This window comes from Pelmatolapia mariae, linkage group LG23 (genome assembly GCF_036321145.2).
Source record: "Pelmatolapia mariae isolate MD_Pm_ZW linkage group LG23, Pm_UMD_F_2, whole genome shotgun sequence".
Taxonomy (NCBI): Eukaryota; Metazoa; Chordata; class Actinopteri; order Cichliformes; family Cichlidae; genus Pelmatolapia; species Pelmatolapia mariae.
The window spans coordinates 27,446,651-27,471,849 of record NC_086246.1 but is presented as its reverse complement, the minus strand read 5'-3'; the positions used below and the strand labels follow the sequence as shown (position 1 = coordinate 27,471,849).

At 42.0% G+C, this 25,199-nt stretch overlaps 1 protein-coding gene across 1 annotated transcript; it reads right to left on the bottom strand.

Moving 5' to 3' along the window:
• Positions 1-6,678: 6,678 nt before the first annotated feature.
• Positions 6,679-24,509, bottom strand: LOC134620502 (oxysterol-binding protein-related protein 11-like). The gene is made up of 13 exons (XM_063466690.1): positions 24,130-24,509; positions 23,817-23,885; positions 23,450-23,625; positions 23,048-23,127; positions 20,079-20,264; positions 19,264-19,462; positions 17,075-17,220; positions 16,800-16,940; positions 13,638-14,100; positions 12,079-12,265; positions 11,106-11,288; positions 10,861-11,014; positions 6,679-10,366 (listed from the first exon to the last, which is right to left on the bottom strand). The coding sequence occupies exons 1-13, from the start codon at positions 24,243-24,245 to the stop codon at positions 10,310-10,312; spliced, it is 2,157 nt and encodes a 718-aa protein (XP_063322760.1). The 5' UTR covers positions 24,246-24,509; the 3' UTR covers positions 6,679-10,309.
• Between the last annotated feature and the right edge of the window lie 690 nt (positions 24,510-25,199).

Here is a 25,199-nt window from a genome sequence, read left to right as displayed (position 1 = left end):
CAAACCACTGCTGTCCAAGGATGTGCTTTAACTTTGTAATGCTCTAAGCTTGCAAGGGTTATCTTCACATTTACACAGTATGAAAACTTCAACAAGGGTTTAAGCTGAGACTGCTCAAAGCATCATGTTAAAAACAAAAGAAATCAGTTTAGACTTGAGAACAGGAATTGTTGATCCTCACAAAGCAGGAGATGGATATACATAGTTATAAAGAAACTCAATGAGAACCACTGAGAACAAACAGAGGTAAGAAGATTTCAAAGACTCTGGAAAGAAAACTAGTGAGAGATGTGTCTAAAGATCTCAGAACAATTGCCAAGACATTTGTGAATGACTTGTCCAAGTCAGGAATTGTAGGAAAATCACTAGAACCCTGCACAGACTGAGAAAAACGCCACTTCTGTAGAAGAAACACATTCAGGCCAGACTGAAATATGCTAAGGAATATGCATACTGGAAGCACATGCTTTCGGCAGATGAGACAAGGCTAGAGCTGTTAGGCCACAGAGACACTGCTTATGTTTGGAGAATGAAGGCAGAGGCGTACAACCCAAAGAACATTGTCCCCAGAGTGAAGCATAGTGGTGGGAGTATTATGCTGTGGGGATGCTTCAGTGTGTCTGGGACTGGGATTCTCATCAAGGTGGAAGGAATCATGAAGATAGAAGGATGCGTGAAGATTTTGCTGTTGTCTGCTGACGGGGAGCACCAGTGCCAAAGATGCCAGCAGGAACAACAAAGTCATTCACAAGGCTGGAAGCATCACTATTCAGTATTTGGAGGCGTTTGAGCCAGTGAGGGACAGGAAGTCACTTATAGTAACTTATATGATTCATTTATTGTAGACTGCACCAGTTTCATTCTTTATCCTGCGGTTGTTAACTTGTGTGATCAATAAGATATCTATCCATCCATCCAGAGTTTTGGAAACAGTTCTTGGGACAGATAAAACCAAGATTAACATTTACCAGGATGATGGCAAGAGATAAATGTGGCGAAGGAGAGAAACACCTCGTGACAGGAAGAATAACACATCATCTGTCAAACATAGTGGTGGTATTGTTATGGCATGGGCATGCAGAACCCGGTCACTGGTGTTTACTGATGATGTGACTGGTGATAGAAGCAGCAGGAATATTCTGAAATGTACAGAGCTATACTCTCTGCTCAGATTCAGCCAAATAGTGCAAAACTGATTGGCCTAAAGTGAAAAACTACAGCGTACTGCAAAAGAAGAGTTTCTCAAAGACAAAAGGCAAAGATCTGGGATATTCTTCAATTGCCATGTCAGTCACCTGATCCTAGCCTTTTCTGCCCCTGACTCCATTGATATCATGCAGCGTGGATAGCCCTAATATGGACATCATAGCTCTAGCTGTCCCGCCCATCTGCTTTTTACACCTCCAGCTTGGGAAGGGCAGCCAATCAGAAGAAGATGAGCTTGAAGGGAGAGGATTAAAGGCCCAGAATAAGATAAATGAGGATTATTTTAAACTGTGAACCACACCTAAAGCTATGGATGCTTGTTTCCACCACTTACAATAAATAAATAAATAAATACAAAAACTGTCAGACAGAGGTTAGTTGACAATTTGAGTTATCATCAATTTAGTTACACAACTCAAAACTTTGAGTTACTGCTGAGTGAGTCAAAAATCCAAGTTTCCACACAAAGCGGCTCGAGTAAATTCAAGACCAAAACAACAGAGATTAAAAAGAAGAATAACAGAATCCCCTTAAATAACATTTTTTACTGCAAACTGTGGGAAAAAATGTGCAACCAAACTGAAGTTGTTTTGTTATTCTGCCACACGCTTCACACTGTGAACTTTTTTTTTAAAAGTCTTTTATTGCCGGAATATTTCTCAAGTGTCCTTGGCATTCTTCTGCTGAGATAGTTACCTCGTCCTCATGTATGACTCACATGTTTCGCCATCCTCTGGCTCTCATTTGTGCAACACAGTTGCTATTTGAGAAACAAAAAACTTTATGCTTCGATAAGAACCCTGATGACTTGATACAACTGCGTCAGCAAGAAATAAAGACACTGCAGGTCATGCAGATCATACATGTGCTAAAATTAACGTGTTTTTAGTGGAGATATCATCTGAATTTCAGGAGCGGGACCACTCCTCCTTCACGCCCCCTCCGGCCTCAGGCTATAAAAACCCCCCTTCTCCAATACCTGCTGTTCTCATTTTGCCCCACCCTGCCCCCCCCCCTTTCTTTCCTCTCTTCTCCTGTCCTCTCCTCTCTTCCTTTCCTCCCTTTATTTCTCATTAGTACATGGGTTTCTGCCCGGCCCGAGAGCCGTCGCCAGTCCCCTTCAAGGCCTTCCCCAAACCGCTGCACTATTCACACTCCTCATCCCTCATCGCCCATCGTTACCAAGGATGTGGTCCCTGCTAGTGAAATGATTAATAAACAGAAAGAATAAACTGATTTGCAAATAATGCGCATTAATGGTATGATTATGATGGAATAATCTGAATAAACAGACCTGCAAATCCTGCTGCACCTTGCTGAATCTCACAGGGTAAATAAGCCGTGTCACCTCTTCACAGAGCTCCATCACAGTGGGTTTCCTTGTGGGGGACTGTGTATTTTATTGAAATACCTGACTTCTTGTGCCTGAGGTCAAGGTCAGCTGTCTCTCTTTCACTCACAGCTAGCATCTTCATAGATTCTACACAATATCTTGCCAAAATGGGCTTTAGTCAAAGTCTGAGCAAGCGAGTGTTAAGACCTAGAACCCTGTGGGCAGCAGGGCAATATCAGCAAACTAAAATATTACATTTATCTTTTTAGAGTCTTTCTTCTGACAACTCTTCCAAATAAGCCATACTTGTTCAATTAATCAATCATTTTCTAATTGTGCTGCATTGAACTTTAACATGCTAACTGAGGCCTGTAGAGTCTGAGCTGTAGCTCATAGAATTTTTAACAATAATAATAATAATAATAATAAATTTTATTTATAAAGCGCCTTTCAAGACACCCAAGGACACTGTACAACAGATAAAAACACATAATAGAACAATGACACAATGAAGAACAATAAAAACAAAAGCACAAGATAAAATTAACAAACAGTGGGTTCACAGTGAATATGCATATTTGAACAGATGGGTTTTGAGTTGGGATTTAAACTGGGGGAGAGAACCAATGTTTCTTATATTTGGGGGTAGAGAGTTCCACAGCCTGGGAGCAGAACAGCTAAATGCCCTGCTTCCCATGGTGCTGAGGTGGAAGGAAGGCACAGAAAGCTGGATAGAAGAAGAAGATTGAAGTGAGCGGGCAGAAAAGGTAGTGCTTAACAGTTCAGAAAGGTAAGGAGGTGCGAGGTTATGAATGGCCTTGAAGGTGAGCAGAAGAAGTTTGTATATTATCCGGAATTTCACTGGGAGCCAGTGAAGTTCCTGAAGAACAGGGGTGATGTGCTGGTAGGAGGGGGTTCTGGTGATAATGCGAGCAGCAGAGTTCTGAACCAGTTGAAGCTTATGGAGGGATTTTTGGGGGAGACCATGCAAAAGAGAATTGCAGTAGTCAATACGGGAGGTAACAAGACTGTGGACAAGAATGGACGTAGACTGGGTGGAAAGAGAAGGACGTAATCTGTTAATGCTGTGTAGATGGAAATAGGCAGATCGGGTGAGATTATTGATGTGAGATTTATAGGAAAGTGAACTGTCTAGGATGACACCAAGGCTCTTAACCTGAGAAGGGAAAACTGTGGAGTTATCGATAGTGAGTGAGAAATGGTTCGCCTTCAAAAGGTTGGATTTGGTGCCAATAAGGAGGATTTCAGTTTTATCCTCATTGAGCTTGAGGAAATTAGAGCTAAATCAGGATTTTAATTCGGATAGACATTCTGTAAGGGAAGAAGGTGGGAGGGAGGAATCAGGTCTGCAGGAGAGATATAACTGGGTGTCATCAGCAAAACAGTCAAAGTGAAGATCAAATTTGTGGAAAATGGTACCTAGAGGGAGGATGTATATTATGAAGAGAAGAGGGCCTAAGACTGAACCTTGGGGTACACCAGAAGTGACCGGGAAAAGACGAGAGCGGAATGATTTCAGTTGAATAAACTGGGAGCGGTCAAGGAGATATGATTGAAACCAGGCTAGGGGTGTGTCAGAGATGCCGAGAGAGGAGAGTCTGCTTAGAAGGACAGAGTGAGAGATAGTGTCGAAGGCTGAGCTCAGATCCAAAAGGACGAGAATGGTGAGAAGACCAGAGTCAGCTCCGATTAGAAGATCATTAGTGACTTTAAGTAAAGCAGTTTCTGTACTGTGACATGAACGAAAACCAGATTGAAATCTCTCGTAAATGTTATTATTAACCAGGTGTGAATGTAGTTGAGCTGCAACTACTTTTTCGAGTATTTTAGAGATGAAGGGTAGATTAGAAATCGGACGGAGGTTGTTAAAGTTGTTAGGGTCTAGGGAAGGTTTTTTCAGTATGGGAGTGACTGAAGCAATCTTGAATAAGGAGGGAACGATACCGGTGGTGAGTGAAGAGTGGACGATAGCAGAGATGAGTGGGAGTAGGGAAGAGAGGCAGGATTTCACAAGCCCTGTGGGCATAGGGTCAAGATGACATGTGGCAGGCCTTGATTTACATATAACCTCAGAAATATCAGATAAATCAGGAAGATGAAAAGTGGAAAACGGCTCAAAATAGAGAAAAGGTTCTGGAGAGGGGGTAGACACAGCATTTGAACTGAGTTGCTGGTGAATGTTATTAATTTTTGTAGTCCAGAACAGCATCAAGGAGTTACAGGTCTCAGAAGAATAGAAGTGTGGTGGTAAAGCGTTGGGGGGTTGAATTAGTTTGTTGAGAACCGAAAACAAAATCCTTGCGTTGCCCTCATAAGAACTGATAATACCTGAGTAGTTTCTCTGAACATGGTCTGACCTTGGGGTGAATTTACTGGGACGTTTACTACTGGAAAGACTGCTTTTACAGAGGTTCTCACACTGGCTGCCAATTGGTTAATCAAGTGCATTTGTTCAGCAGCTGGCTGCTACTCACCGTCTTAATTCCTATGGAAGCAGAGAGGGTGGAGTTAGCTTTTCACAGGAGTGCATATATGTACAGTTATAATGGTGGACGTTATATTTAACATAGCGAGAGTTTCAAATAATGAGGTTAGTGTAACTCGTAATCAAAACCTCCGATTTTTAAACTACTCTGATGGCACAGATTCAGAAAATATATGATTAATGACAGAAGGCTGCATCCTCCTGAGGCCGCATTTGTAGACCGATTACGTCACAGCGACGCGCCGAAGGCTGTCCAAATTCATAGGCTGCTCCGAATGCAGCCGACAAATGGGTCCTCATTTTCTCCGAATTTGAGGATGGGTCTGATGTATCCTTCTTTGCCCACCATATCCCAGAATTCATAGCGCGGCCCAGCCAAACTCTAGTTTCCGGTAATGGCGGCCGGTACTACGTTTTAAAATTACTCTTATTAATTTTTCTGGGTCACAAAATAAACTTTTAACATATTTTCAGGCGAGAAAGTAGCTGTGTAAACATCAAATATCTGCTCGGTTTATCAAGATATCGCATATTTGGAAAAGTGCTTCGACGTTTTCGGAGACGTCTGTTACCCACCAGCTCGATAGCTAGCCGGGAGCTCGACGGTCACTGAAGCCGCCGAGAACGGCACAACTCCCGGCACATCATTTTCAGATCACCGCGGACTTTCGCTACTCGGGTTAAACGTAGTATATAAGTATAATCATGAAATATAACCTGAGACAACCTAAAAATGTTATTGTCGGGCTTTTTCAGTGTTTTGTTTGTTCGTGAGTAAATCGGTTTGGCTGAGATTAAAGTTATTAGATTAGATTAGATAAAATAAAACTTTATTAATCCCCCGAGTGGGTTCCTCCTTGGTTTTTATACAGCTGACTAAACGTCAAACAGAAAACTGATTAAACAGAAGTGTGAGATGGTCGAGAATTTACGCCAGTGTCCTGTTATATTTTACATAGCAAGGAGCAGACGGCCGAGTTTATTAAACTCCACCGAGACAGCGGTGACGTTAATCAGAAGGCTAGACCGTCCAATTTCACTGCCTTTTACTTCCGGCCTACCCGACCGTCTGAGGACCCGGCCCACTTAGATTGCGAAGGCCCGGTCCTCAGGAGGATGCAGCCCATGAATTTGGACACGACTATGGTCATACAAGGCTCACAGCTCTGGCTGTGGGTACAGAAGCTCCACCCATGTGCTATCAAACCTTCTGCTTATAAGGGGCAGCCAATCACAAAACAGTTGGCTTAAAGGGAGAAAGAACAGCTCGTTTCAGGCAGGATGAACTGATGGGCTGCATAAAGGCCATGAATGTGATAAATATGTTTTATTTTGAACAGTTAATCATGCAAAGCCACTCTAGTAGAGTCCAACAATAAAAAAAATGGAGCTGGATATGAGTGTAATAGAGCTCCCTTATCTTTAAGTTGATGTCCTGAGTAGAGTTGAAACTACAAGCCAAAGGCTAAGCTGGTGAGTTCCTAGACTTGATTTCACAGCATAGCATTGGTCATTTGTTAAAAGGGAAACTACTCTGTTTGGAGTTGTGCAGTTGTAGCTTCCAATATGTCTTAAAAATCAGCCTTTTTCACATAAATAATAATGCTGATGAGTAGAGGAACCAGACACAGCATACAAGTGATACGCCATTTATTAGATTCTCACACACATCCATTTTTCCCCACACCAGGTTTCCTTCAGTGCATTTCAGAGACCTGCAAGACAACCAGCAGAATCCAAAAACCAGGAGGACGTCAATACCGTCAGTAAAAGTGCTCAGTCGAAGTCTCGACATCGAGCATTGATTTTAAAAATAAACCCAAAAAAGAAAAAGAAATCAAACACACGTTAACAATACATACATCATTGCATCGGTCAGATAAGTAGGTGATGAGTGCCGTGCTCCTTGCTGGAAGGCACACGCACATGAAGAGTTTGCATAAGGCACCGAGATTTGAAGGGGGTAGCTTATCAATGGCAGGGTGGCTTTCTGCTCTCAGAACGTGTTGCTTTAGCAGGGAGGCGATACATACAGGATATCATGTATACACCACAGTACGGTTTAGTGGAATCAAAGTGGAAAACAAACACTGATTGAACATGAAGTACTCAAAGTGACTCCAGAAATAAGAAGGGCAAGCTCGGGGATGGACACACATTTAAAGAAAATATTTATTTACATTACAAAAGGAAGCAAATTTGGTTAAAAGCTTTCACAACAGACATTAGGAAACTTAAGTGAGTTTGCAATCATGCTGCAGGACTTTTCCAAACACTGCAAAACCACAAAGAAAAAAGGCAAAAGACATGAAGAGTGGCATAGCATTTTTTTTGTCCTTTTTAGAAGCATTCACCTGTGACTGAATCATTTAATTATTTAATAAAATTTGCTAATTTTCAGTCTACAACATGCTGTTCCAGCAACGTGAACTTGTCAAAAAAAACAAAACAAAACCCCACATCAATATTAACAGCATTCAGCATTAAATTGAGAGCTGAAGCTTTGAAAGGAAACTTTTTTTTGTTTCTAAAGGAATTTATAGTGAGCATCAACGAGGGCGTACACTGACTAAACTTGGCGTTAAATTCAGTGTACATGTTGGCTTGTTACGTGCTCATTTAGCTCTTTTAAAACACTGTTTTTTGGTCTGACCTACTTACCTAAAACTCTGCATCATAGTTGCTCACAAATGCACTACTAAGCACTTACATTGGGGAGTGTCAATGTGCAAGTTTTGTTCTTTTAGTGGTCTGTCTCCTTGAGAATTATTTAGCTTGTAAAGTGCAATTGCTGAATAGTGCCACAAGGTGGTGCCTCCTTCCGCTGTACAGACCTGAGGGGTGTACTATGAAGCAAGATTAAAGGATAACAAGCTAAGTTTAGCCTAAAGTCAAAGTCTTCAGCATCACAAAGGTGTGTGTGTGTGTGTGTGTGTGGGGGGGGGGCTGTTTTTTGTTTTTTTTTTAAACTGGATAAATCACCATGGCAACTTGTGCCAAACAACCTGGTGTGGAGCAGGTTATTTTCAGAGCAGCGCTAATCTTAAGCTATTGGCTCATCTCAGCTATTAGCTAATGTCAGCGATTTGCTAATCTGTTGCCATTAATAACTGTTAAAATGAAAACGTGATAAAGTAGGGAAGAAAGAAATGAGAGAAACACCCTTCAACCTTGCCAGGGGTTGATGTTGCATGTCCACCAGAGGGCACTCTGCAACTTCCCCGCTGGCAACGTGTTGGAAGCCACAAACAATAACCAAGTGATCCAAGCAGACTGTAACAGAATAATCCATTACTTGTGACAGTAAAACATTATTTTTGAACTGCAATATTATATGCCCTTAGTAAGGGCTAATAAACAATCATACATAACAAACATTAGGGAAATCTCAAGAAAAATTAACCAATATATCAGATTATTTAAGTCATGAAATCCAGTAACATTTGAAGCATAGAACCTAAAGCAGTCTGGGTTACCAAAGTTGATTAGTAAAACAGATCATCTGTGAACATGTTTTTAGGTTGTTGAACTTGCTTTGTAGTACACCCCTCTGGAAATGTATGGTTGATGTTAAGGAAACCTCGTGGCACAATGCATTACTGAGGAAATGTAGCACAAACACAGCACCCACTACTGGACACGGTAACTATTTGGAACAGTTGGAGAATTTTACCCATCACCAAACCCTAAGATAGATCTGCTTACAGCTTAAAGGGGAGCGTTAACTAAATTTTATGATTTAAAAAAAAAATAACCCTAATAGAGTCATAGTGATGCCACCAAGGTCATCTTAGGCTTCTTACGCAGACCTGGAAACCCCAGGCAACCTCTCGTCACTGGGGGAGGGGGGTATATTTCCAAACTGTTTGGGGAGTGGTTCCCAGCAGTTGCAAGGTAAAACTGATCGCAAAGCGATATATGGTGCTGCACCAATAACCTCTTTGTTATTGCTTCAGTGAAAAGTTGCGGTCGTGAGTAGTTGGTGCAAAGAAACGTTGGGTGTTATCCAAACAGTCTCCAACTACTCTCTGAGCAGGAGTGAATTGGGAATGTGATGCCAACCGGAAATAGACACCGTTCAAATTCAAAGTAAAAGTACGCCTTATTACTGAAAACATGTTTTAAAGGACTCAACTTCCACCTTGAGGGTGGAAGTTCAGGCTTGTTTTGCACTCTTCATAGTTTCACTACTGCTCAGAGAGCCATTGCAAAGTGTTTGCAGATAAGTTGGTGTCTTCCAAGCAAACTATAGGCAACATGCTAGAAACTAAAGCAATTCTAGTGCACCTTCTTTGCGACCAATTTCACTTTGCAACTGCCAGCACCACCTACCAACTGGTGGTTGCCATCAGGTTGCCAACCTGTCTCTAGGCCTATATGACTGGGGCCTTTCCTTCAGAGTGACAAAATAAATAAACTTATAAAATAAGAGTAAACACAGTAAACGTAGTGCAGTCTACAGTAAACAGTGAGTGAATTCAGTGTTCAGTATTCAGATGCCATTTTTTAATTTTTAGTACTTTTCTTTAAATCTGTCATTTTAAAGTACGTAAATTTCTGTAAGCACTGCTCAATGTGCTATTTTATGTATATACTCTGGGAAATTGCCCCCTGTTTAATAATTACTCTGGGAGGCATCCACTAAATGTTTCTGTACTGCTCAGATCAAAACACCACGAGTATGTAAATACATCCAGTGACAGAGGGAATGACTTCTGTTTTATCAGCTCAAATACACAGATTCAGCTTTATGAGATGTATTCTCCAGTTACTTGGGGATTTTCTTTCCTATTTAAAGAAGATATTCACCAAAAGTCCCTTTATCCTCAGGTGAGACCACAGTTTAAAAAGAGGAGAAGAAGAAGAAGAAGAAACCATATCCAGGCGGATCATCTGAGTCCAAACAGAGTATCATTCATCAGATCATCTTAAGGCTGTGTAAATAGAGTACCATTACCTGTACAAGAATATGTTTTCATTGACATTAGATTATAAAAAAAAAAACAAAAAACTAATCCACAGTACAAAAATTTGTACTCTTCCTGAACATCATGTGAGAGATTCGAGAACACCTTCGGTCATGCCGTCTCGGTCCTTCTCCCCCCTCAGCGTTGCATTCGTCTGTACGTCAGTGCAGGTCATGCTTTTCCACATGCGTGTGTGCACGCAGACACACTCCGGCACACTCACAAACACACACACACACACACACACACTCCTGAATCTACAATATCAACATCCAAGATAGGGGAGGGCTGAAGAAACTAGGATTTGAATGTAGAGTTTTTCCAAAGTGGCTTGTGATAAACCCAACCTTCACCCTGGAGGAGTAGAGACGAGAGTCAGTGTGATATCACGTATCAGTGATAATGAAGCGTCTGCAGTGAGATAGCATAATTGTTTACCCTGATAAAGTTAGACAAAACACCAGACTGCTGAGGCTGCAAAGTATTTGATTTCAACATTTTTACCAAACAATGGGCATCAAACTAACGTGTGGAAACTCGTTCTTTTTGTTTTGTTTTGTTTTTTTTAAATCATGCAATTCAAATATTTTGTGTATATAAGTTGTAAGATCTTGCATCATGTATCATACGAACTTTGCCTGCAAGATTCAGGTGTAGTACCCTCCATACCAATGAGTCCTTGGATCCAGAGGGGAAATATATCGGGACCATACGGTCCATGGTGGACGTTAAAACAGAGTGAACGGCGTTCAGCATCGATGTGGCAGTTATATGATTCAATATGACTTCCTATGCAGTAAATACCAGCTGCTGTATCAGCAGAAACCTAATAAATCACCACTGCTCACCTCTCTGTCAAAGTATCGGGTCCTCCAGGGGGTTTCTGTCTCGACACGGTGCCTCTCTTCTGTCCGCTGCCTCTCCTCGAGGACCCTCTTATGCTCAGTGGCTTTCTCGATGTCTTTCTGCCGTAAAGCCTCAGTCACGTGCTGCCACAGGCGCCTGCAAAGGATCGAAACATTTCAGCAAACACTACTAAATACACAGGAACTGCAAGTTCGCTCCTTCGACGCGATCTTAAACTTCCTCTGACCTGGATTCAGTCGGTCCTTGCTTCTCTATTGGCCGCACGTGCTTCTTCGTCACAGGCAACCTGGTGACGTCAACCACCCTCGTCTCTCCGTTAGTGAAGCTGAACTCCAAAACGCCGTTCCACTCGCCCTGTACGCGGCACACCACTGCATTGGTGGAGTTGTGCTTCACCTCTGCTGTTACCCTAAACGTGTGGTAGGAGGACCGAATTAATACAAACATGCAATTTTGAGGATTTGTTTAGATATGAACGCCCATCTTGGACACTTATTTTAAAGAGCTGCAGAACTGGCAATCAAAAACACGTTTTACTGCCAACATCCCCAACTAGTCGCATCAGATGGCCGACCCTCCCAGAGTCTGGTTCTGCTGGAGGTTTCTGAATGTTAAAAGGGAGTTTTTCCTTCCCACTGTTGCCAAAACGCTTGGTCATAGGGGTTTATATGATTATCGGTTTTCTGTTTTCTTTGAATTACTGTAGGATCTTTACCTTACACTATAAAGCTCCTTGAGGGAACTGTTGTTGTGATTTGGTGCTATATAAATAAAACTGAATTAAATTGAATACTGTCATAGTATTGCTAGTAGTTCACCTGGTCACATAGTCAAGTTCGGTTCATTTAGAGAGCACATTTCATTGAATGAATGAAAGCATCGTCTCAATGACCAAATAAGGTCACCTCTGTTTTTTTCTGCTTTTCAGTTTGAGAAAGTTTGAAGTTAAACTTTTATGTTTTCCAAGAAACAGAGCAGTAACTGCTTGGAAGTTGTTGCACTTTGGTGGTAAATAAAATTGAGCATCATCAGCATAACAACATAACTTTTCTGAAAATGGATCCCAATGGGCAAAAAGGAACACAAGCTCATAATCTGATACGATTCAAACCACATATATTGATGTAATGACAATCACTGTAACCACATTAAATACATTTCTTTTACTTGTTGTTGTGGATATAAAAACTAAGACTTACTTGTGTAATTTGCCCCCATAAAAGGGTTTAGTCTGGAAAGTAATGACTGCCGAGTAACCCGACTTGGCGCAGTTGATGGTGACTTTGCCGCCAAGTTCCACCCAGGGAACGGTGAGGATGGAGCGAGCATAGGCGCAGGGCAGCGTGAAGGTGTACTCCTCATCGTGCTCCAGCAAATACAGACAACCTGGAAGAATAAATACAGCAGAAACAAGAGTTACAAGGTTTCTGCCAGTTGTAACATAGCGATATGAGGGGTGTACTATGTAAAGAATTACCCAGCAACAATAAATAAGGATATAGTTGAATCTTTCTTTTGTCTTTTTCCACCATGTGGTATTAATAATGATAGAAATATCCAGGAAAATACTGAAATGTTAGTATTGCGGCAGCCCTACCGCAGAAATGGTCAAAAAGAGCCTGTAGCCCAACAAGGATGACGGCAGGTTTAGGTCAAATGGTGTTGGAAATGGTTTTAACTATCAGCTGGTTGACTGATAAACAACATCAAGAGCAGCTGGATCCCACAGGTCGGCTGTACCACCTAATTTTGATGATGCCACCTGGTGACGGTAAACAGCAACGGCATGTAGACGACAGTCTGCAAAGCTGTGCACAGACTCTGCACATGACCGACGCACAACCGCGACACTTCCCTTATTTGTCTGTACTGGGTGACAGAGGAAATGACAGAGATGCTTCTGTGGTTGAGGCCCTAGACAGTAAAGTACAAACATGCCCTGTCCTACATTTTTATTTACAAGGACAAGAGACAAATAGTTTTATTAGGAAATGCATTAATAGTCAAATGAGAATATACACCAAATATGACACCTGATGTACCAGAATTTAGTCCTAAATTAATTACACGGCTGTTTTTGGTAATAAGAGGGCTTTAAGATAAAACTAAAACCAAACTGAGGAGTAAGGGAGTTGGGGGCACCACACTTCTATTGTCAGTTACAGCTGTGTATGGAAAGACTTTTTTGGCACTGGGGCCTCAAGCTCTGAGGCATCAGAAGGAGGTGCATGTGAGATAGCGACTTGCCAGCTCCACAGCACACATCATGATATTGTTCACGTGAGAAGAGAGCAGGTAACTTGCCAGAACTCAGCACGCTCCACCTGAGCCAAACAGATTACTTCCAGCAGTGCAAACACATCTGAGGCGGGCCATCTCTTGCTTTCTGCTACACGTGAGAACTTTAGATAAGAAGCCAACCTGATTCTGCCGACGCTGTCTCGAGTTCATGTGTGAAAACATCTCATGTTTCCAATGCAACGCGCCCCTGAACTTTTCTAGACATCCGATCGAGGTGCAGGTGAGAATGAAAATGGGGAGCAGTCAGATCAGACAATAAATGGTCTACACTCCCCCGCTTTATTCAGCAAAGCCTGTGTGAATGAGAGTGTAGAGGAGCTAACCCCCCGCTGCACTCGCAGCTGGTGAGCGGGCCTCCTACATGTGCTCTATGTGTAAAAATAGCTCGTGTTTCCATCTAACTCCTGATGCCAACCTCGCAGAACACAGTTTTTTAAAAAACATTGTGCTGCCTTACCTTCCCCTACCATCGATACTCCAATGGACATGCCCATGAACTTGCTCCTGGTCCACACATGTGTGTTCACACACATCCGCCTCTCCTGGCATTCGGCGTAGAAACCAGACACAGGGGGATGATGGGAAACCTGCTCCGCCACAAAGCGCACTTGGTAGGAGTCCTGGCTGGAAGCAGTGGGGTCGGGGCTTCCCTGTGAAGGCTCCTTGGAGGCGTCTGGTCTCTTGGGCACCTTCCAGGAGCAGTGGAAGGTCTCGCCAATGATGGGGTTGTAGGGTTTTTTGGCAATGGCGCCTTTGCGGCCCTCGTGGAAGGAGGTGAGGTAGTACTCCACAAACCGGACCATGCGGTCCTCCGGACTGCTGCCGTCTGTGATGGTCACAAAGAGGTCCGGATGGGACATGAAGTCTGCGTACATCTCCAGCAGAGAGCGCTTCTCGAGGATGAAGGTGGGGAGGACCACCTACAAGGAAAATGGACGGGAGAAGAGATTTTAATCACATCTTCTGGAACATACTGCATTAACAAACTGAATCTGAAGATGCTTCTAAATTAGCTCAGGTTAGGCAGAAAAATATAGTGCAATGAGGAAGTGAAAAGACGTAGACAGGACGTGACCCTGAGGATCATGGGGTGTTTACTAGAGTTCCAGCTGAGGTAAGCCAGCAGACCCATGAGATAAATCAGAAACTCAAGAGCAGGATATCGAACTACGGGAACAAACTGACACTGAAAGATAAGAGTGTCAGCGCAAGCCTCGGGTCAGGGTGTTTAAGCACATGTCCTCGACAACTAATTACCAAGAATGAGGAGCTTACTTCAACCATGACTCCTTATCCTGCCTCAAAATGTGGTTTTTAAACAATTTCAATTACTTTGATGGGCGGCTTTAATTCAAAGCAATGTGCTACTAGATATCAGCCTCATCACAGGCTGATATTTAATAAGCATTTAACTGTGACAAATATCTGTTACTGTCTGCATAGACAGAAACTCACATTTAACAATTATATTTTCATTGATCAGCCTTCCTGTTCTACAGGCCAGCGGAGTCGAGTCCCCTCGAGTTGTGCTCAACGACAAAGACTCATTCAGACTGATGGCGAAATGTTGGCAATCTGTCTGCATTTATAAATCAGACAGCAGTTATTTAAAAACCTTTGAAATCTCTCAGAGGGATTGCAGTCGGTCCAAGTCACATTGCAAAGGCGCAGGCAACCTGCGCAATCACTTTGTGATCAAACGTGGTCATGACTGTGCAACACCTTCAAGCTCTGGGTGGATGTAAGGAGTTTGTCCTTTTCAACCATTAGCTTGATCTGAATTACGAGGTAGCTTTGTCAAGCTAAGTGCGCCCAGTGTTGGATAATGTGTTAGTTTGCTTAGCTAACATTATCTCTGGATGATGGTGCATGAGATGCTCCCTTTTGTTCCTAGTATTCCCAGAGTATTTTAATTTATTTAACAAGATAAATATTTGTTGTCCCTGTATCGACACAATATCACAAAAATCACAAAAATATTGCGAAATGATCTCAAAAAGCAACACATCAGGCCACGATCTAAAGAAACAGCTGAGAAACAAAGTCAGTGACATCTGTCAGTCTGGAAAGAGTTACAAAGTCCTTTCTAAGGTTTTGGGACTCCAGTGAACCACAGTGAGAGACATTATACACACATAGAGGAAACTTGGAACAGTGCTGAAGCTTCCCAGGAGTGACCGGCCAACCAAAATTACTCATAGAGCTTCGTCGACTCATCCAGGAGGTCACAAAAGAACTCGGAACAACATCTAAAGAACTGCAGGCCTCATTTGTCTCAGTTAAGGTCAGAGACTGGGTAAGACAGAGACTGGGCAAAAAACTGAATCCATGGAAGAGTTCAAGGAGAAAACCACTGCTGACCAAAAATAACACAAAGGTTCGTCTCACATTTACCAAAAACACCTAGATGATCTCCAAGAAAATATTCTGCGGACTGACGAGACAAAAGCTGAACTTTGTGGAAGGTTTGAGTCTCGTTACATCTGACATAAAACTAACAGCATTTCATAAAAAGAACATCACAGCAACAGTCAAACATGGTGGTAAAACACTCATTGTTAGTTATCACAAAGACTTGATTACAGATCTTGCTGTCAAGGATGGCACAACTAATTAAGTTCAGGGAGCACTTATCCCAGGAAATTCCCATCCCAGGAAGGAATATTGTTCATCTGGATGTTGCTTTTTCACTGGGAGAAATGTTTTGTCACTAGATCTGCAAAATGACCAAACTATAGGGATATAACTTTTTCCACATAGGACCAGGTAGGTTTGTGTTACTTTTTTGTTCCTTAATAAATGATTTAAATAATTTAAAAGCTACATTTTGTATTTACTCAGATTATCTTTGTCTAATATTAAAATTTGTTTGATTTAAAACATGCAAGTCTGTCAAATATGCAAAAAAAGAGAAATCAGGAAGGTGGCAGATACTTCTTCGCAACAGATGCAGGCAATAACCAACGTGTCAGTGTTAAGCCATAGTTCTGTTTATTTTCTGTTAAACAGCTAACTTACTAAGCACCAGTACACCAGGCCGGGTTGGTATCAGCCTCTTCGACCGTTAATGGACCATAAGGACTGATCAGGACACAATGACTGCAGTAAATGATGTTGATCTTTTTGTTTTACATTAGAAAAGTTTGCAGGGTTTGTTTTTTTTATAATGATGCATGAAAAGCACAGGAGGAGGATTTATTTAAAAAAAAAAAAAAAAACACCCAAGAAGTGAAAGGCTGTGTTTCTGTGTAACAGTTGCTGAGTCAAGGCTGAAATACTTGTAAAACAATCTTACCACATACTTTTAACTGTGTATCAGTACACTGTTAAAAAATGGTTTATTTAGCTGCAGAAGAACGTGGTGTGAACTCCTCATTTTGGTTTATTCTTTACCAGAATTCTGTGAAATTGCATTAAAAACCAATCAGAAGGGAATCTTAACAGCATTTCACTCCTCACTGTGACGCAATGTGCTTTGAACTCTGTGTTTATTGATACAAGAAACTCCTCTCGCTCCGGGAAAATCCTCCTCTGTTACAGCTAAGCGAGCCTTATCAAAGACCCGTTTGTGCTGGCATCTCAGAGGGATTGTTTTCGCTGATATGGGAACTCAACCTACCCGCGTGAGGTCCATCCCCAGCTTCAGCTGCGACAGCAGGTGTAGGATGACGCTCCGTTCCTCCTCCACGGCGCCCAGGTCCTCCTCCTTGTCCGTGAAGGAGTCCTCCAATTCATCCTCTGCATCTATGTCTTCCTGTTCCTGTGAGGAGAGAGGGGGGAAGAAATGAAAAAAATTTTGTATGACTGATTTTAAAACAAGGCAGTCTCACAGAGCATTAACAGAAAACTGCAACAACCATGACACAGATAACCTCTCCCCTCTCCCGGTCTTACCCCAGAGAAGCTGCAGGACTCGGGGCTGCTGAGCTCCAAGCGGTTCCCCTCCAGCGGGCCCTCCCCTGTCGCGAAGCTGCCCAGGGAGCTGCTGCCATTCTTCAGGATGTCGGGCAGTTTGGGCTCCAGCCACTCGATGGTGGGTCCTGCAGTGGATGGGGAGTGCATAGGTGCAGGTTCAGAGGTACTCATGGTCCTACCCCTCCCTCCCACCCGACCGAGGCCCCCCTACATGCACAGGAAGCGCTAAGCTCGGCCCACCATTTACCGCACGGCGCCCCGCAATCGCCTGGCAGCTGACCGGGCAGAGCTTCTGCTCCTCAGAGAGCTGCCGTTGACCAAAAGAGTGTAACCCAACTCCTCCGTGAAGACAGGTATCAGGATACTCTGGAAGCATCCCCCACCCCGATTGGCTAAACCCTCTCAGTATGGCATCCCCCCCCCCCCCCCCTTTAAAAGTACGTATAGCAGAGGACAGATCTAATTCAAATTCACCTTGTGCGTCAGAAGACTTAATCTGATTGGCTGCTGTGGCGAGTCCGGCCTGATGAAATATACATCAAGTAACGAGATCCGCTGTGGAAAAAGTGGGACGAGTTTTCCGGCATTTTAACAAAAGATCAGTGAGTCTCCTCTCCTTCACGTTACTGTATGATTTTTAATGTGAAGCTTAAAAACAGAGCTGTCCTCGAGGTGCTGCTGATGGATATTTAACCATCTGAGATCCAATTACCAGCGAGACAGGTGGTACGAACAGGGACAGGTGACCCCATCAATAATGCAGAATAATTCCAGTGTCCGGCCAAACTAACCGTCTAGATTGGGTGCAGACACTGCATAAGCAAAACTATGATTTGTTCTTAGGATTGCGTACCCAGTACAGACATAAATATTTAACACCCACTTCCCAAACATCATGTATTTACTGAACTTAAGATTTAACTTGAGTTTATATAGAATTTATAAAATAATAAGATGGTGGTGCAGAGGGACAGTGTTTGGGACGACTCAGTACCACAGTAGCAGGTGTTTTTGACCATAAAGCACCACGAGGGACTCAAAATTACTTCAAAACTACAATCTACAGGTGGCACAACCTTCCCCCCAAAGTACAAGTCCTACAATTACTGGGTCTTTTTTTTTGACTAACATTCTACTCAGCTCAATAACATCTCAGTGGTTATACTTTATGTCAAGAAGTAACCCTGAAAGACGAGTTACTAAAGTGGCGTCCAGAAAAATATTAGAGCCATTTTATTCATCACAGAAGGCTGGGTTGTTTGTAAAGCATCTACTTGACTTTTTTATTTTAGGGTTTTACATTAAGTGGCAGAACCACATGTTAGGTGCCTTTTTAGCATCTACTCGGCTGGGGTTCCAAGCACGCTGAGACAAGCCAAAAATGAATGAAAACCGCCATTTCTGAAACCCGGGAATGAGGGAAATGGCTGCACACAAACCAACACCAATGAAATGCAGACATTCACCATATGTGTAGCGCCATCACGGTGATGGCACTGCCTAATAGCAGTTTATTAACAGTTTATTAACCTCTTGCTTTCATCTACAGCATCTTTTGTCCCTTTTCCTTCTCCTCAACCAATCACGGCAGATGACTGACCCTCCCTGAGCCTGGTTTTGCCAGAGGTTCCCTCCTGTTAAACAGGAGTGTTTCCTTCCCATTGTCACCAAGGGCTTGCTCATATGATTGTTGGGGTTTTGTGTACTATTGTAGAGTCTTTACACTACAATATAAAGCCCCATGAGACAAAGTTGGAATTTAGTGCTATATGAGTTAAACTAAATAAAGTTGCGTGTCCATGCTGCCTGACCACAATACAGCAATAGAAACCATGTCAAATGTGCAAACTGAGGAAGAAAATGTTTCTATGTTCTATGAATAAAATGCAGGTTTATGAGGTTTGCGGATCATTTTACAAGCCGTCCCACCTTTGTAAGTATTCTGTTTGTAGAAACTCGTACTGGCCAAAAGCTCTCTGACTGCCAGCCTGAGTCCAGATCAACTAAACTGAGTTTGAGCTTTTAGTGTACTGTAATTAATTAGCACCATCTTAACGTAATCCAGGTACTTTAACATATAAAGTTCAACTTACATGTTGTTACCTTTTGTGACAAACACAAAAGGTAACAACAACAACCCACCACTACATAAACATCCCTCCACGTACCTCCTAGGGAGCTTCTCTGTCGGGCCATCTGCTGCAGGTGGAGGATGTGCAGGCACTCATTGAGGCAGTTCATGGTGGCCATGGAAGTGGCCTTGAGCATCAGCAGGTCCTGGTCCAGGGGGGAAAGGCCAGGAGTCGCAGGCAGGCCCTCAATGCCCTGGATCAGGTCCTTGTGCTGACCCTGGGCTTGGCTCATCATCTGGAGATACAAACAAGGATGTTGTGGTTATTTTTAATAAGGGCAAGGCCTCACAGGACCGTGATTAACTATCTGTGCAGGCAGCTCTGTTGATTTTGACTCAGTGCCTTTGTTTAACTATCACGTTCTGATTAATTCAAGGGAAAAACATATTTACACCTTGCTGATTAGAACAAAAACCTGCTGTATCCCACTCAAGTTAAATAAACATGAGAGTGCCCCCTTGTGGACAATCTGCAGCATTAAACTGGCTCAGAGAGAGACTACTAAAGCTCATGACTAAACAAATCTCAGTGAGCTAAAGTCCTGCTCTAAAGCACCTCTTAAATATTTCACATTCACCGCTGCGTGCCTTGTAGGAACTAAATGTTTCTTGTACTTTTTCCTTGTACTTGGCCTTGAGTTTAAACTTTAATGAAACATTGTAGTGAGTGCCAGCACTGCTTCCTGTCTGCTCATCTTGTCCAAACACTGCGGCGCCTTCATCCAGTCATTTTAATCATCATAAAATGTAGCACGCAACTAGCGTTCCTTGGGATTTAGCACCCACTGTTTGTGTCTTGGCTAAAAGTTCCCCCCAATCAGTGAGTTATGACTTCTTCAGATCAAAGTGTACCTCTCTTGCGTCCATCAGGTGGTCGGGCAGCAGGGACCTCTTACTGGAGTAGGCCGACGAGCCTCTGACCTGCGACCAGCCAAACAAAGAGGCGGGGTTTTGGCTGTGCCGGCGCATGGACATCGGGGAGCTGCCGCTGCCCTGAGACGCTGTGGAGTAACTCCGGGACTTTGACGTTGGCTGACTCTGAGGAACGGAGACCAGCACAGTCATTACATTTATGGGTCAGCGCAGTGTTTCTAGCTATAAATGAGACGGGGTGTATTGCACTACCATCTTGTTTTTTCAAAATAAAACTTTTTTAAAACATTTTATAAGCAGTGTAAACTACTGATATTTAACAGGCTTTTTCATGGCCCCTGAACTCCATACTGTTTCCTGAATTTGTAAGCGTACGTAAACAAACAAAAAGTATTTATTTATTTTTAATGCCGGACTAAATTAAACCCAACAGCACAAAACATGCAGAAAATATATTATTTTATGAAACACTTTTGATTTTATTTTAGTAAAAGGGAAAAAAATCCTGTTATGTTTTTGGGTTGTTTCTTTTTTTTTTTTTTTTGAGTCTCCAAAACTGGCCCGAACCTTTAATTTAGTTTTATTTATATAGTCAAATCAACAGTTGCCTAAAGGTGTGTCATACTGTAAGGTAAAGACATTGCAATAATACAAAGAAAACAGAAAACAGATAATCATATGACCCCTATGACCAACTTAAAAACTTAAAAGTCCAAACTTCACATTTTTCAAAGCTGTCATTGGGCCTGGATCACCGTCTTTGCCAGGCCAGTTCCGGCTCCCAGGCTCTGTGGTTTATAGCACTTAAAAACATTTTTCTTATATTTTTTTCACATCTTTGCTCATTTTTCCTAAACTTGGCCATCTCCAGACCATTAAAATGGGCCATGGGCTGCACAGCAATCTGGAGATCAATATCCAGATCAATACTGCTGCTTGCTGCACTCACAAACAGGCTGGAAGCTGATATTTCTTTACATAAACACCGATACTGTTCTAACTTTGTTGGATTGCCTCCTTTGGCAGATGTGAAAGGAAAACAGGAAACAGGAAACTGTCACATCCGCTCATGAGTCATAGATTTTGCTGAGGAAGTTTTTACAACACCCTAACAGTTTTAATACCAAAGTACTGTCCGGCTGTTTCACTGTTGCACATTTATTGACAGATCAGCAGCCATTTAAGGGCCTTTAGAGCCTAAAGGTGTGCAGCAGCATGGGTTTTCTGCTCCAAAAACCAAAAAAGACTAATGAAAGAGCATTGTGTCACTGCTCATCAGCACAGAAAAAAAATGCTGATTTTGACTTTCACAAAGATGGACTTTGAAGTAAAACGCAGCTGTTCATGGTTTACAAGCCTTTAAAGACAGACAGGACTGAATGAGCTGCTGCCTCTGGAGTGCACATTTCACATCGGGTGAGCTTTCCGGGTTTTACATACTATAAACATTTTTTTTTAAATCTGCAAATATGCTAATATGCAAATCTAGATAAAGATCCTGGACATGAAGGTAAAGTACAAAGCTTCGTGCATCAAGGCAGCCATATGCCTTTAGCTTTTATTTTGTAAGCACACCGAGTTTTGAGCTTATGAAAATGTGTTTTCTGCACAGTCATCACTGCTCACAGACACAAATATCTGCACAAACTGCTCACACAGCTGCAGACGCATCATTTGATAAGAGCTTACGAAGCAAACTTTAGCACGATTTCATGCCAGTCAGACTTCCTTCCCTTTCCTTGTTGCTTTAGTGGTGCTTCTGTGGGCTTACAACATTGTCACCGCTCTCTCTGCTTCACTTTCACGTGTTTCCTTACAGAAAAATGGTGGTGTGGCTGTCTGCAGACTGCATGCAGCGATCACGACCCTTCTGATTTAGAATCAGTTAGATTTAGTAAGAAACACACAGATCGGCCATTACCTGAGCCATAAATCTGATGGCGATTTTGACTCATTTTTTCAAGGATAAGAATATTTCCACGGACAGAATGAGTGCAATGAACTCACTGTTATGTTCAAGAAACCAGTTTGAGATGATGTCAGCTTTGTGACATGGTGTGTTATCCTTCTCAAAGCAGCCATGAGTTGATGAGTATACTGTGGTTATAAGACTCATCAGACCAGGCAATGTCTTTCCAGTCTTCTATTGTTCAATTTTGGCAAACATGCGTGAACCGTAACCTCAGTTGCCAACAGGACAAGAACCAGATGTGGTCTTCTGCTGCTGGTGAGATGCTCTTCTGCATACCTTGCTTGTAACAAGTGATTGTTTTGAGTTACTATTGTATTCCTATGAGCCTGAAGCAGTGGGGATATTTTCTCTCTCTGATCATTCTCTGTAAACCCAGGAATTGGCTGTATGGGAAAATCCCAGCAGATCAGTAAACCAACAAACCAAGCGACATTCAAAATCACTTAAATCACCTTCTTGCTGATGCTCAGTTTGAACCTCAGCAGGCCATCCTGACCATACCTATGTGTCTCATGTGATTGGCTAATAGGATACCTTTATTAACAAGCAGTCATCTGATATATGGGGTTTTCTCTGTATTATTGTGGAGTCTTTACGTCTGTGAAGGTTCTCAGTCATCCAGGTCATCATAGTCTAAGGAGCTTGGAAAGGAGCTTGGAAAGAAAAGCGTGGAGTCTTTACCTTACAATATAAAGTGCCTTGAGGTGACTGTTGTAGTTATTTGGTGCTACACAAACAAAATTGAATTGAACTGAACTACTGTGTCGTTATAGCCAACAAAAGTGTAACAGGCAGCCTGCCTCAACTGATTTTTATTTTTTATCTTAATTATGCTTCTTCTTTTAAACATAACTTAAATTTTTTTAAAACTATATATTCTTGACAGAAGAATGATCCAGTGTAAACCAACCATGGTACAAATTATGGTCATGTGCCTCTTTTCAGGTATAAACACACTCGGCACAGTCAGTCTTACCTTCCCCATGGCCTCTGTGTGGTGTTGCGTGCAGATCTGTAGCCTGCTGACCCAGTGCTGCCTCTCTTTGGCATCAGAGGCTGGCACACACACACACACACACACACACACACAGGAGAAGAAGAAGACAACCTTGTTACAGTAACTCTACAGTAATCATACTCAGCATTGATTCCTGTGTGCTTCTGCATCACCGGCAGCAGATAATGGAAAAACATCCAGATCAATACAGCACGAACAAGATGGAAGTTAATGAGAGCAAGGCTGAGCTTTAAAAAAAAGAAAAAAAAAAGAAAAAGTAGAATGGAGGCATCAATAAAAGGTGGAGAGCTCAGGAAGGAGCACAGAAGCACCAGCTAAAGCCAAATTAACTTAGAGCACTCATGGCTGCCAGATCCTCACCCCTGAGCTTGTACTGCTCCCCGCTGATGGCATTGACAGTGAAGGTATGCGAGTCCTCATCACTCGGGGAAATGACGGCCCCCGCCAAAGGGAGCATGCCACGGGGCTTCTGTGGCCGTGACTGCTCATTGACGAAATACTCAAGCAGGCCCGCCTCGTTGTTCAAGACAAAGAACCTGAAATCAAACAACACTGGCTTAGTCTGCTGTCCATGATATGACTTTTTATCACAGTCACACCTTACAATTTTGTTTGGTAAGTTATAAACACACACACACACACAAAGGTACTTCGTCCCTATAAAACTGTAAGGTCTTTAATGCTCATTGAGATTACTTATGTCACATGAAGTTGGGTCAGAACTCACCTGTACTGCCAGCCTGTCACCAGGTTGGTGTATTTCATCAGGTAGCCATCAATATTCTCCATGTGATCGCTGGTATTATGGGGCAAAAGGAGACACTCATAAAATGATACAGCCAGTGAGCACACGCCCATAAACACAGCAAGGTAAACACACAATTCAATCACAGAGCATTCCTCTGACTCAGCTTGTATACCTGAGAACCAAATACACACTTAAACACTACTGAAAAAGAGTAGGTTATTGTGCTGTCCGGGTCAACGAAGTGCTCCTGACAACACTAAATTAGCTGCTAGCTGAATAAACTAACACCCACCTGTACTGCCAGCTTTTGGCACTCGCTCTCCCCGAACTCGGGGTCCTGTTCTGGGGATATACATCCAGCTTGCCTTCGTTTTCCGTGATTCGGATCGTCGTGGTTTCCCCTTGCATAGTCACTAGCAACGACACCTCCTCTGGACGCAGCTTGCTAGCGCTAAGCTAACCTGTAAAGCCAGCCAAGTCGCTACAGGGCTGATTTTTTTTTTTTAAAGGACGGAGTCTCTCTTACTGGGAGGTCATCGCTTAACGAAAAACACCACCGAACAAGCTACACACGCTGGACTAATAACTGCCTGATGACAGCTGAAAAAACATGGTCTGGTCTAGTGGAACTGGGAGTAGCTAACAGACTGCTAGCTAGCCTGATATTTACTGGCTTCGGTTGGGGACACGGTCATGTGACTCACCTTACAGGAGCGTTTCCGCATTGATTCATATTCATATATATATATATATATATATCTATATATATATATATACATATACATATACACACACACACATATATATATATACACACATATATATATATATATATATATATATACACACATATATATATACACACATATATATATACACACATATATATATATACACATATATATATATATATATATATATATATATATATATATATATATATATATATATATATATATATATATATATATATATATACATACAATCATTTATGATAAACAAAAAATCCGTCCAACCAAAAAATAGAACAAAACAAACAATAACAACAAAAAAACGTAAAAGAGGCGTAAAAGGTTTAAAAAAATGGAGGGGATTAAAAAGCCGCAATCTAAAACGGAAATTAATTTTTTTACATAATAATTTTATAAAATATTATCAGATTTTGTGTATTAAGTAACAAGAAAGAAAAAAAAATTAAATTAGTTTTTTGTTATTTTTATACTGACTGGCAAGTATTATTTGAAAGAAGGAATTATAACCTTAAAAACATTTATAATATATTTTTGCATTGTTGTAGCTGAAAAATAAAGTGAATAAATAATTACAAAAATAGGCCACATATTATCCATATTTGTTCCCACT

What these genes read in the sequence shown, in the direction of transcription:
- LOC134620502 (XM_063466690.1), bottom strand. Translation starts at nt 24,245, where the DNA reads ATGCAAGGGGAAACCACGACGATCCGAATCACGGAAAACGAAGGCAAG. An exon ending in ACAGAGAAGCTCCCTAGGAG is followed by an intron (nt 17,221 to 19,263) that starts GTACGTGGAGGG and finishes CATCCACTGCAG; the next exon opens with GACCCACCATCGAGTGGCTG. An exon ending in CAAGGACCGACTGAATCCAG is followed by an intron (nt 11,015 to 11,105) that starts GTCAGAGGAAGT and finishes GATCCTTTGCAG; the next exon opens with GCGCCTGTGGCAGCACGTGA.